Raw genomic sequence first — 13,492 nt, forward strand, 5'->3', positions numbered from 1 at the left:
ATGGCCACCGGAGGAGAACGAAGCGCCGGAATGCAAAACGGACAACGGGGAAAATGCTCGAATGCATGAGATGAACACGTATGCAACTGCAATGCACATGATGACATGATATGCAATGCATGAAACGCAAGAAATGACAATGCAACAACAGCGAATAACTGCACGACACCTGGCACATCGGTCTCGGGGCGTCACATCCTCATCCTTGTACTATCCAGCAGACATACGTCATGAATAGAGGAAACCACTCGGCTTTCAGTCTCATCGGTGGTGGTCGGCAATATGTCATGTGATGGATCGCTGGGAACTTCGTCCAAATTGATGTGTTTTTTCATAGGCATGGTCTGGTACGTCGGTTAAATCCTCTACAGTAGTGACTTCATGGGTGGCGGGTGGGACGAAATTTTTTGTGCCTTTAGATTCATCGAGTTCTGGCTGTCAGAGGGGCTGAGATTTTGGATTTGGTTTAACCTCTCGTTCAAAGCCGAGAGTTCGGCCTCGCCCGTCTCTTGGCGGCAGGGGAGCCGACCTATAGTTGAGCCGGGGTGCGGCATGACATTGCCTTGGAAATTTTGCCAGAGTGGCTCGATGCCTGAACCGGCGAGGTAATGTTCGGATCCGGGCTTGAGGCCAAGTCCGGAGTACATATCTCATCGTGGCCCGCTCCGAGATCGAATCCGACTTGTGGCGGATGACATCCATAGAATCCTCGAGCCGATCTGATACCCAGCCCGAGAAGACGAGCTTGTCGCGAGAGTCTGCGACATGTTGCCAAACCGAAGGGCTTGGCTTGGCGGAAGGATGGCCCGCGGGGTCGGTGTGCGATATAATGTTGTCGAAGGCAAAAAAGCTGGCTGGGGACGAAGATGTCCCCACAGCCGACGCTATCATCGATCCGAAGACCAAGACCTGCCATCCAGCTTCTCATGATCACCTGACGGGTAATGTATAGGCCACCCATGTCAGTGCTAAAACCGGCAGATCTCGGGTCGGGGGTCCCAAGCTTGGTGATCAGAGTTAGATGGTAACAGGGAGAGTAGGGACACGATGTTTTACTCAGGTTCGGACCCTCTTGATGAGGTAAACCCTACGTCCCGCTTTTTATGTATTGATTGTAATGGGATACAAAGTACAGATTGATCTTCCTCAAGATCGTATGAGTTTGTCTAAGCTCTAAACCTTTCGAATGTGCCTCTACATACTAAACCATACGGGCGCTGGGGGTACCTCGGGTTTACACATGGTCGGTTACAATTTAGGGATAAACATGCCAACTATTCAAATACGTTTGAAGTGTACGCCTTCAGGAGATCTTCATCTTGATTATGCCGAGGGCCAGGGCTAGCATGGCCCATTCATCAATCTTCGGTGGTCCTCGGCCCGGTCCATAGCCGGCGGACCGAAGTGGCAAACACCCCCTAATCCAGGACTCCACCAGCAGACACGAGGACCCAGCGGTGGCCGAGAACACCCTCTGGAGCAGTAGAGAAGGAGAAGAGGGGCACAAGGTGTGGCGGTCTGGGAGGGGCGTGGAGAGCCCAGAGCTGCGTGGCGTGATGTGCCGGTGCCATTATGCGCACCGCGTCATCGGGCGGCGAGAACGGCGCAAAGCCAGAGCTTCCGCCTTCTTCCCGTTCAAAATCCACGACTGACGTAAAAGCGATGCAGAAAGTGAGCTCCTCAACATCGCCCGGCCCCGCCCCGCGCAACAACGACTCCTAGTCTCCGTCCTCGGTGGACTTTGCGCTGCTGCCGAAACTCGACATGGATCGGAAGGGAAGAGGACGACACGGAAAGGGGGCGGCCGAGAGTGGAGTGAGCTTTGACTACGATTTAGGCCTCTAGGGTTTTTCTGGAATGGGGTTATATGCGTGTCCGTATGAGCCAAGGTGGGTCGGTACGATGTGGCCGACAGGCCCAAGCATGTTCATTCCTCTTCATACCCACCCCAGATTTGGGTATGGTTTGAGAGGTGGGTCACATTTTTATGACCGGGCATTGATCGAGCCAACCGATATTTAAGCGTTCATATTACCGAAATAGGCTTACGCCCCGCTATATTGATATAACAACCATCCGATACAACATTCCGATCAACGCTGGGGCAAACAGCATAAGCACGCCCAAAAGAAATAACAAGAGAAAATAAGAGAAGAAATGCTAACAACGCCGGATCAACGAAAGCTAAGGCACACCGCGACCGCTGCGCCCACCGAAGATAACCACCACGCTCCAAAGCCATCGAGTTGCCGTGTACCAAGCACCACCTTCAAGAAGGAATGCGACGATGACGACACTGTTGCCCGAACGAATCCTAGGATTTCTTCTGGTACACGGAGGGTAGAGGGGGGAGAGGGTCACCCGACGCCCTTCAAGAAGGATGGCGGCACCCGCAGGCGTCACCGCGTTGGTGCCGGCAAGACCCGACATGGATTTCTCCCGACCTCTCGCGACCACCACCCAGGACCAACCTTCGGCTCCACCACACTCGACGTCCACCAACATGCGCCAACAGTCACGAAGACACCGCCGTCGTCTCACCACGGCCAACGAAGCGAGGTCGGCCGGTCCAAACGAGACACCCGAAGACAAGGACCGGCAGCACCGCAGCCACGAGGGAGGGAACAACCTCCACCGGCTTAGGTGGTAGCAGACCAGGCATAGCAGCAGAGGCATACCAGACCCCCTGTCCGGCCAGGCCCAGCATGGGCCCATGAAGCTCTGCCGCCGTGCTGCAGCAGTCGCGGCACAGCAGCCGCCGTCCCTGTCGCGAGGAGCTCACCGGAACCACCGGAGAACAACCCACTGCGGCCACCCAGCAGGCCCACCCCGACCCAGATCGGGCCCGTAGGGCCTAGATCTGGGCCAGCCGGCCGCCGCCGGCCGCCGCAAGCCATGGGCCGTCACCGCCGCCAAGGGGCAACGCCTCCGCACCGCCGCCGTCCAGATCCGCGCCGGAACGCCGCCGGCCGACTCACATACTCGCATACACTAACCCCTATGAACGCACACGCACACCCTACCCCTATGAGCATCTTCGAGAGACTAAGTCGACATACTTTAAGATTTACGAAGTCATCATAGACGCCTCATAGTCTACGAGAATGTTTTTTCCCACTGAACGCGCGTCGCCGAAGATACTGAAATAAATCAAGAAAAAAATACAAGCACCATGATTTGAACCCTGATAAATTAGAGATGTCATCTTTGTCCTAACGATCCAACCACGGATTAGTTCACGTGTATGTGATGCGTTGGATGTGTTCTCTTCGTTCCTGGCCATCCCCCCTCCATTTCCTCCCCACATCAAGGATCCGTCCTGCCCCAATCGCTCTCTCTCCAAACACACACCTACTCGTTTTTGCTGTGCCCAATTAATTCCCTCCTCTGTTTCTCTGTTCCATCCTCCCTTCTCAAAGATTCAAACAAAAGCTTCACAAGGACAAGGATGAGCTCCGTCGCCGTCTCAAGAAGTATAGGAGACGGTACACGAAGCCACATGTTGTGACTTGTGAGCCCTCACGACACCGCCATTGGTGACCGGTGAGCCGAGCACCCCACATTCTCTTCTTCCACCTTGTCTTTAGATCGGGTCCGGCGGGAGCCGTGAGCCACCACACCATGCATGCTGCCATCAAGTACGCAGCCCTGTCGCCCCTGCAGCTCCCGCTCCCCTACCTGCCACCCCCACTGCCGCCATTACTGCCGCTGCTGTCGCCGCCGCCTCCGGCGACCGTCGATGCAGGCTTTCAGAGCAGGATCAGCCCCAAGATCCTTCTCATCGTCTTGATCTTGGCCGTGATCTTCTTTGTCTCCGGCCTCCTCCACTTGCTCGTCTGGTTGTTGTTCCGCCCGAAGCCGCGTGACCCTGGCGACGCCGGGAGCAGCGCCGCGAACGCGACCGCCTTCCACGGGCAGCTTCAGCAGCTGTTCCATCTCCATGACGCCGGCGTCGACCAGTCTTTCATCGACGCGCTGCCGGTATTTCTCTACGGCGCGGTCGTGGGCGCTGGAGGGAAGGACCCCTTCGACTGTGCGGTCTGCCTGTGTGAGTTCGCCGACGACGACCGCCTCCGCCTCCTCCCCAAGTGCAGCCACGCCTTCCACGTCGAATGCATCGACACGTGGCTTCTGTCGCACTCTACGTGCCCGCTCTGCCGCTGCAGCCTCCTGGCCGACTTCTCGCCGTGCGGCGGCGGCTGCAGCTCGCTGGTGTTTGTGCTCGAGTCTGGCTCGGAGGGCTCCGTCTCCGGCCGCGTCGACCGGCCGCCCCCTGCTCACCTCAGCCTGGTCATGGAGCAAGACGAAGGATGTGAAGGTCAGACGCACTCGGATGTCAAGGAGAAGGACGAGGTAGTCGTCCCCGTGAAGCTCGGCAAGTTCAGGAGCCAGGCCACGGAAGGAGGCGCGGGGTGCAGCTCCAACCCCGACCAAGATGTGAGGCGGTGCTACTCCATGGGGACCTATGAGTACGTCATGGACCAGAGCTCCCTGCTCCGTGTATCCGTGAAGCCGCCGGCGGCCAGGCTCTCGAAGCCCACGATGGACAAGAAAGAGAGCTTCTCCATCTCCAAGATATGGATGCGGGGTGGGCTGCGGAGGAAGGACAGCAGCGCGGCCCCGTCAGGCTCGTCGTCGCGCCGCGCGTCGTCGTTCCGGCTCCCCTCGGCGCTCCAGCGCGCGGCGAGCGACGTCGGGGCGCCGAAGCGGCGGGCGGAGGTCGTGAGCCCCGTCACCGAGTCCGAGTACAACGTGTCGGCGTGGGACAAGAGCGCGAGCGGCAGCGCCGTGGATTGGGACGTGGAGTCCGGCACGGCCGCCGGCGGGCTGAGGTCGAGGGCGGACGAGGCGCCTTCGTTCGCGAGGCGGACGCTGCTGTGGATCAGAGGCCACCCCTGAGAAGAAGGGAAGATCGCCGAGCTCTTTGCTCCCCTGCTCCGAGCTGGGATCCAGATTATCAGCGCGCTGGTTTGCTCTTTTTCGGTTCGATCCGTGAGATTTGAAGCAGTTTGATGTGTGGAATGCAAGGTTAATGATTTTACCGCTCAGGACTTTTTAGATGTCTCCGCATCTGCAGAGCGTTTCACTATCGTCTTGCTTCGACGAGGTTTTCTCTGAATATGCCACGTTATGAATTTCAAAATTCAGAAAGCAAACTGGCTTTCAAAAAACAACATGCGGCAATTTCATAATTCATTTCGTATTCAGCCCCTTGGTTTTTCATTCATGGCTGGGCTCTACTACCCTGGATCCGGACGCGCAAGAGCTGCCGGATTTTGAAAAGCAAATTTGTTTGATAATAATGCGTGGGGTGGCCATCCCACTTGTGCTGCTAGTAGAGTACCTACTCTCCTGCATCACATTGAATCGTCGTCGCCTGCTTCAACCGAAGAACACTCGCATAATTGCGGCCTTGAATGCCATAGGCGGTTGGCTGGTGGACTTTTTTTGGTTGGTCGACTTTAATGTCAGTAATAACTTCTCCAACCCGAAACGAGTAAATATCTGTATTTTTGGGGAGCTCTCATTCAGCGCTTCTGTGCCGAATTGGCGCTAAAACACGCGATGGGCGCCGCCCTCCCTTCGTACGACCAGTTTTTCAGCCGATTTTTCTGTATTTTCAGCTGGTTTTTTATTAACCACTAAAAAATACGTTTTTAATTAATATGACTTTTATGAAGTTCAATAATCTTACAAAATGTTAATGAATTTTTAAACAACTCCCCTAGTTTTAAAAATATTTATAAATTTCAAAATATTCACAAATTTTTAAAATATGCATGACGTATGAATTTAATATATATTCACAAAAAATGGAAATGTTCAGATATTTAAAAATTATCACGAATTAGAAAAGAAAAATAATAAAAAAAGAGAAAGAAAATAATGAAAAGAAAAGAAACAAGGCATAGCTTTTGGAATCTTCCCAAAACCGGTGAAAGAGGGACTACATGGGCTCGTTGATGAGTCCAACTTTTGCGTCATTTTATAGTACATTTTATTTTGCATCTTAGTGTTAAGATTTTCATGGATTTTATCGCATTCCCGCACCCTTTTATTTGTTTTCACAAGGATTTCAGCTGCGGAGTTATTTTGAGGCACAAGAGAAGAATCCCAAGGATAAGGTGTAAAAATCATGTTAATTGACGTGATGAAAGACTACCATAAAAAGGAGAAGTCGAATGGAGAAGAAAGAAAACACAACGGAGGTTCAAGAGCAGTGAGATGATGATAAAGTGCGCCAAATGAGTAGGGAAATTTGGAGGACGAGCTCGATGGAGCTAAATTTTTTATCTAAAAAACACATTTTGAAGTTAGAAAAATATCTAAAACACATTCTACACTTCATACATTCTACATGTGTATAAAGTCTAAAGATGAAATACATTATGATAGAGATACACAGAAAAGACAAATTCATGCATTTTTAACAGTGAACCATGTGTGTACTGGCCACCATATCCAAATCACAATTTTGTTTTTTTGGTGTAGCTCTCACCATAATGTATGTCATCTTCAAATTTCACACACATCTGTATGAACATGTGTGACTTTTTCAACAACAACAAAAAATTCAAAGTGTGATTCTTTTTTATTATTTTTGAACTTCAAAATGTGATTTTTGATTATTATTATTACTAGATTTTATTTTAAACGAGCTCCATGGAGCTCGTCCTCCATTTAGCATTTCGTCGGCAAATGGCTTTCCCTCCGAAGAAAAAACAGGTTAGGTACCAGCATTACCGTAACTCACTTTATTATCGAGTGGAATACATTTCCATGGTTAACCCGGACAGAAGGATGAAACTGTCCAACTTTCACGTATATGGACATGATCAGGACCCGAAGGGTCGGGAAGCACAATTTCTCAATTGTCATCAGCCCGCGCCATCTTAGTCCTGTCGTCGACGCCATCATTGAGCACGACATCGCCGGAGTTGTAGCCGACACGCTTGCCTGGCTCCGCCGCCTGCTGCACGGTTGGATAGTCACGGCCCGGCTCTTTGTGTTGGCAAATCTTTGGAGGACGTCCCTTGTACGCCTTGCAGATGTAAGCTACGAAGTCCCCGAAGTCCTGAATCAAACGATCTCATCACAATTCAAGAAGTAGCGTGTGGATATACATGCTGAAGCTCAGGCGTCTAAAAGAAGAAGAGAAGAGCGGCTGTTGCTTACGTCGTACAGCGGCTTGCCATCAACCACCACCCACGGAACGGACGTGTGGCGAGGCACGAGCGCATCTGTCTGTCTCCCGTACTTGAGCGAAAGCTGGACGGAGCAAACAAAGTGCCAACACTATAGTCAGCAATCTAGCCATAAAATGTATGCGATTGGTACTACAACGCAGGCGCAGCGGCATGGGAACGGACGACCTTGTGGCCATGCTCACTCTTGTAGCACTCCATGACAGGCTTGGGGTGAAGCCCTTGCTTCTGGAAGCACGACTGCCACTCCTGGTGCTTGTACTCCATCGCCAGCTCCTCCACGCAGATGATGAAGCCGAAATGCACATTCTGCAACCAACAACAGCTAGCTATCAGTATCATATCCGGCCAGGGCAGGGCCAGGGGTGAAGCTGTGAGGAGGGAGAGACGATGATGAGATGCGAATTGAATGAATGAATTACCACGTCCGGCCAGGCGTCGATGGCGCAGGCCTCCACGGTGTTGAGAAGGCATTCCTCGGGGCCATGCTGCATGCAACAAGCCAATATCCCAACGTTAGTATCAGCATCAGCACCATGCACCTCCAAACAAGTCAGTAACTAGACAGTGCTAATCCACACCTCAGAAACCCAGCCCAAAAGGATCTACTACTATAGTGCAGCGATGTCGCACCTGACATGTGATGGCGCCGTGCGCGTCGACCTTGGCGTTGCCGTAGGGAACCAGGGTGAGGTCAGCGGCATCGAGGAGTCCGTCCTTGAAGACTCTGGCGAGGCTGTCCACCATGAACTGAAATGAGTCGGGGCATAGAGACTCGTAGTAGAGCTCCATGCGCACCTTCCCGTTTCCCGCGTCGCCCGCTGAGGAGGCGCCGCCGATCAGCAGGAGGAGCGCGGCGAGGAGGAGGAAATGGTGCAGGCGGGACGCCATGGTTTTCGCTCCTCCGGTTGATCAATGGGCAGGGGATGCAGAGACGAAGGTCACCCTCGGGAGCTCCGAGCCTTGGATGAGTGGAGGAGCTTGGCAATGGGGGGTTTATATTGGCGAGGTGGTTCAAAGGTCAAACTAGAATTACTCCATGTCTAGCTCCTCAGCAGCGTGTGGCCATGCAAAACCGGAAAGGGTGTCCTACACAATCTAATGAACCTTGTTTCTTTTGCAAGAGTTTGCCACTCTAGGCAAGAACTCAGTGCGATACATTTCCTTTCAGAACTAGATCGCGTAAACCAGTAGGCAAATGACCGCTTGAGGATTGCCAGTGGTGGCGTTTCTACTCCTAGAAGCTAGCAAAATACATACAAAACCTCAAAGGAAGTGGCTTGCAATTAATTGGTAAACCATTCCATAAGATGGAAACTGCACGAGAGTTCTACGGTAGCACGGTTGGTAGTGGAGCCTAAACTTGTGTTGTGCACGTAAACCAAGCCATTACCCGACCAGGACTCTCGGAGGAATATAGGCGGCAACTGCTGGCCATGTCATCTTATCTTTCCCTTTTTAGAGTCAGAAAACCATGTTTTCTGCTGGCCATTTCATCAGAATATGTAAATGATCTCGCTGTTATGTGATGGATAGTTTTTTTTCATGTAACTGAAAACCAAATCGGGTTATTTTCTTACAAACGGAGGCAAAAGATTTGGCTCATCCATCGTGCTTGATGACTACCGAACACTTCTTGAAAAAGATGTATTTGAATCCGTCCGCACCGGGAGCCTTGTCACTAGGCATCTTCTTAATGGCCTTCCAAACCTCCTCCGCGGTGATAGCAACATCAAGGACGTGCATGCAATGCAAGTCAAGTGGTTGTAAGTTGAGCTCATCCCAATTAAAGTCAAAATTGCTCTTGTCCCCTTTCTCCCTGACCTCGAAGAAGTGGTCATGTATAATCTTTTCTTTTCCCCCATGCTCGGTTACCCATCCGTGTGCATGATTGAACTGGTGGATGTGGTTTTTCCTTTTTCAAGCATTGACGTGGCGGTGAAAAAATTCGTGTGTGCGTCGCCATCTTTAAGATTTGCAATCCTAGCACATTGGCTCTTCCTAGCCCTTTGAAGCACGACCAAACAAATCACCCTCTGTGTGAGCCTAGCGTGGAGATCAAGCTCCTGAGGGGAGAGGAAGCACGCATCCTGCGCAATGTCGAGTCGAAGTATCATAAGAAGGTGTCGCATGGAAATGGATCCTGGTCTTGGAGAAAAGGTTTTTACTCAACTCGGTGAGCAAAGTGCTGTTTTCTTGAGCTTATAATGCAAGATAATATATGGCTCCGTGTGGGGCACACGCTCACTCCACGCCTTTTGGACGACCTCATGAAATCAAGGCAAAGAAACCTAGAAATTCTCAAACTGGAAGAAACACGGTCTCCTAGGCCCCTTGTCATCGGCAAGCAGAAGAGGACAATGGTCGGAGAGGGAAGAAGACAAAGCGTGCAACATATGGGTGTTGAAGGTTGTGTCCCACTCGGCATTATAAAAGGAGTCAAAGCTCGTATAAGGTTGGGTTAGCCCTCTCATTGCTCCATGTGAAACGCCTATTCTGAAGATGAATCTCTTTGTGCTCGCAAGACTGCAAGGTGGCTCGGAAGCGGTTAATCCTACTATGGTTAACATTCCACTTGTTCTTGTCCCTAGCCTAATAAATTTGATTGAAGTCCCCGGAGGCTAGCCACGCCACACCCGGCAGGGGCTTGTGGCTGATCATCTTGGCAAAGAAGACATCTTTGCAAGCGGACTCGGTGGGACCATAGGCGGACGTGATTTTGAAGCTCATCACCATAGTGCACGTTATTGTCGGATACTGCACAGGGGGTGATTGGGGTTGCACGGTGATTGCCCCCTCTAAAAAAGCAAAATAATTCATACTATATATTTAACATAAATCATCTATATAGGGTTGGAATTTAAATTCAAAATTTGTGAATTAAACCAGCAGCTTGTTACTCGGCTCGAGTCGACTTGAACTCCATGACTAATAAGCCGAGTTGAGTTCTAATCTGAGCTCGTTAACAGAATGTGTTTAACGAGACAAGCTATTAGTTACTCGTTTTGCTTATTAAGCTCATTAATCAGAAGAGACGTGAGATAAGTAATAATATTGTTGTTGATTGTTATCATTTGTAGAGTGCATCAAGTGTCCCTTTAGTGTAAAAACTGTAGATACATTTTTCTAGATTAATTGTATATGTAATACGTATATTTTGTTCCTTACGCTTATAACGAGTTAAACGAGCTAGCTCGAGGGTTACACAAGTTGAGCCCAGTATGATATTGAGCTCATTATGTTAACGAGTTGAGCCGAGCAGAGCTAACGCATTATCTTAACGATTGACCTCTAACTAATCAAGCCGAGCCGGCTCAACTCGACTTGAATTCCAGCCGCAATCATCTAATAAATTGTTACTACTTTAGAACTATCTATTGGAATTATGATGAGGTTTCGATCTGTTACTTCAAAGGGTGTTCCCCTCTTTGCGAAAAAAAATTATAGTGTTACTCAGAAAATTTGAACTGGTGTATGGAAGTTATGTTGTGCAGTATATGCATTGTATATGTAAACCGCGCCACGCCCCACTGCTAAGGGCATCTCCAGCCGCGCCCCCAACAGGCCCCCCCAGGCCACTTTTTCGGCACCGGCACCGAAAAAACGGCCCAGTCGCGCCCCCAGGACGCCGAAAATCACCGGTTCGGACCTTTTTTCCGCCCGGCGGTCACAGGCCGAACCCGGCGCGCTGGGGAGCAGTTGGGGGCTCCGGCGCTAGGAAAAAGCACGCCTGGCCCACACCGATAGGGGAAAAGTCAAGGTTTTCTTCCCCGACTCGCCTCGCACCCCCCGCGCCCTCGGTCACCACTAGCTATATCCCGGCGACGGCCGCCGCCCTACTCCGGTAGATAGCCATTCCCCGCCGGAAAATAGCAGCGCTTCGCCGCGGCAGCCCCTCCCACAGCAGCTGGGCGTTTCCGGCCGCTGTTTCTGGCCGCGGAGGCGTGGTTTAACGGCGGGTACACGCCCACCGAGCGCAAGGTGTTCGGCGTTTTGCTTGTCTCGGCGATGGACTCGGATGAGGAGGAAGAGCTCGCCGCGCTGCTGGAGGAGGAAGCCGCGGCCGACATCCGGGAAGAAGAGCATCTCATGGTGCTCGCCGCCCTCGCCCAGCTGCTGGCGAGCAATGAAAAGCCGCGGCGAGGTGGCTCGGCGCCGGGGCGGGTGAAAGCAAAGAACCGGCATCGTCTCCAAGGCTACTGCATGCTCTACTCCGACTACTTCATCGATGCTCCACTTCATGACGAGAGAACATTTCGGCGCCGTTATCGGATGAGCCGAAAGCTCTTCCTCAGGATTGTGAATTCCATCCGCGAGTTCGACAACTACTTCAAGTGCAAGATGGATTGCACTGGCGCTCTTGGATTCACCTCCATCCAGAAGTGCACGACAGCGATGAGGATGCTTGCATATGGAGCTCCCAGTGATTCACTCGACGACTATGGGCGCATGGCCGAGTCCACCAGCATAGAGTGTTTCTACAAGTTCTGTCGGGCAGTGGTGGCAGTGTTTGGGCCACAATACTTGAGAACACCCAATGCGGAAGACACTGCTCGGATCCTAGCCCAGAATGCAGCAAGAGGATTTCCTGGGATGCTTGGAAGCATCGACTGCATGCATTGGAAATGGAAGAACTGCCCATTTGGTTGGCAGGGGATGTACAAAGGCGCCAAAGGCGGTTGCAGTGTGGTGCTTGAGGCGGTAGCCACACAGGACCTCTGGATTTGGCACTCCTTCTTTGGTATGCCAGGAACTCACAATGACATCAACGTACTGCAGTGCTCTCCTGTTTTTGCCAAGCTCGTTGAGGGTCATTCTCCTCCGGTGAACTTCGAGATCAATGGGCACCAATACAACAAGGGGTACTATCTAGCTGGCGGCATCTATCCGAGATGGTCGACATTTGTGAAGACGATCTCAAACCCTGTGGCAGGAGGCAAGAACGCCTGGTTTGCGAAGCTTCAGGAGGCTTGCAGGAAGGATGTCGAGCGGGCATTTGGTGTGCTCCAATCTCGATTTGCTGTTGTTCGGTACCCCGCTCAGACCTGGTCCAAAGATCAAATGTGGGAGATTATGACTCGTTGTGTCATCTTGCACAACATGATCATCGAGAACGAGCAAGAAGACCCAGTGTTTGACACTGAACCATACTACAGGCAGGGTCCTCTAGCCGAAATTGATCACCAGCTACCAGCAACTTGGACTGCCTATCTCAGTATGCGTCAGGAGATCCGAGACCCACAGGTGCATCATCAACTGCAGAAAGATCTGATTGAGCACCTATGGAGGTTCAAGGGGGACGCTGTGTGATGAAATACGAGTTTTTATTTGTTGAACTATATAATTTGTATTGAACTATTTGTTGTTGTACTATTTTGTTGAAGTATTTGATTTTTCTGTGATGAAATATGTGATAAGAAATAATTGTGTTGATAATTGAACGCCGAGACACGGCGAAACCACGCCGAATATGGGCCTATTCTCGCCCATATGGGCCCTTTATTCGCCGAAATTGGGCTGCAAAGTGAGTCAATTTCGGCGCCTGGGGGCGACGACTGGGCGCAAAACCACCCCCAGCTCCGAGTGTATCGCCAGCTCGCCCCCAGGGGACGATTTTTATGCGTCCTGGGGGGCCAACGGCTGGAGATGCCCTAAGATCGTAGGTCCACCCTTGTGTGTACATCTCCGTACGTTTTTTTTCCTTTGCGAATAACATCTCCGTACGTATTTAACTTGAACAGAAAGATAAAACTGTCAATGCTCTCCATATTAACTTGAACAGAAATTTAATCTAAAAAAAAACTTGATCAGAGATTTACATCACCATAGCTCACTTTATTATCGGGTGATACACATCTCCATAAGTAACCTGAACAGAACAGTGAAACTGCCCTATGTTCACGTATATCGACGTAAATATATAAGCCCCGAAAGGCAAACATAATAATTTATCAGTTGTCATCAGTCCGCGGCACCTCAACGCCGTCTTCGAGCTTGAAATCGGCGGGGTTGTAGCTGACACCGTTGCCTGCCTCCACCACGGTCGGATAGTGACGGTCCGGCTCATGGCAAATCTTGGGAGGACGTCCCTTGTATGCCTTGCAGACGTAAGATACGAATTCCCCGTCCTCCTGTAACAAACGAGCTCGTCATAATTCAAGAGCTCGCATGTGCATACATGATGAAATTCAGACATCATAAACAAAACCGGATCTAAAACTCATGGAAAGAAATGGTTGCATGCATCACCCAGAGGCAAAAGTCGAGGGTCATCCTCATTTTCAAAA

General features: G+C 51.1%; 3 protein-coding genes across 4 annotated transcripts in view; 1 reads left to right on the forward strand and 2 right to left on the reverse strand.

Annotated features, from left to right (window-relative positions):
• Window positions 1-3,291: 3,291 nt before the first annotated feature.
• LOC123085600 (RING-H2 finger protein ATL13) lies at window positions 3,292-5,048 on the forward strand. The gene has a single exon (XM_044507262.1). The coding sequence runs from the start codon at window positions 3,622-3,624 to the stop codon at window positions 4,897-4,899; it is 1,278 nt and encodes a 425-aa protein (XP_044363197.1). The 5' UTR covers window positions 3,292-3,621; the 3' UTR covers window positions 4,900-5,048.
• A 1,692-nt stretch (window positions 5,049-6,740) lies between these two features.
• LOC123081860 (gamma-interferon-responsive lysosomal thiol protein) lies at window positions 6,741-8,263 on the reverse strand. Its single transcript, XM_044504369.1, has 5 exons — window positions 7,839-8,263; window positions 7,628-7,693; window positions 7,374-7,514; window positions 7,177-7,269; window positions 6,741-7,075 (listed from the first exon to the last, which is right to left on the reverse strand). Exons 1-5 carry the CDS (start codon window positions 8,094-8,096, stop codon window positions 6,869-6,871), a joined length of 765 nt encoding a protein of 254 aa, XP_044360304.1. The 5' UTR covers window positions 8,097-8,263; the 3' UTR covers window positions 6,741-6,868.
• Window positions 8,264-13,054: 4,791 nt separating this feature from the next.
• Window positions 13,055-13,492, reverse strand: part of LOC123081861 (gamma-interferon-responsive lysosomal thiol protein-like) — a 1,651-nt gene continuing 1,213 nt past the window's right edge. For both annotated transcript variants that reach the window (XM_044504370.1, XM_044504371.1), the window contains exon 5: window positions 13,055-13,336. In XM_044504370.1, coding sequence (XP_044360305.1) covers window positions 13,157-13,336 — 180 coding nt within the window. In that variant the 3' untranslated portion in view covers window positions 13,055-13,156. The remainder of the gene's footprint in view (window positions 13,337-13,492) is intronic.

This window comes from Triticum aestivum, chromosome 4A (assembly GCF_018294505.1).
Source record: "Triticum aestivum cultivar Chinese Spring chromosome 4A, IWGSC CS RefSeq v2.1, whole genome shotgun sequence".
Taxonomy (NCBI): Eukaryota; Viridiplantae; Streptophyta; class Magnoliopsida; order Poales; family Poaceae; genus Triticum; species Triticum aestivum.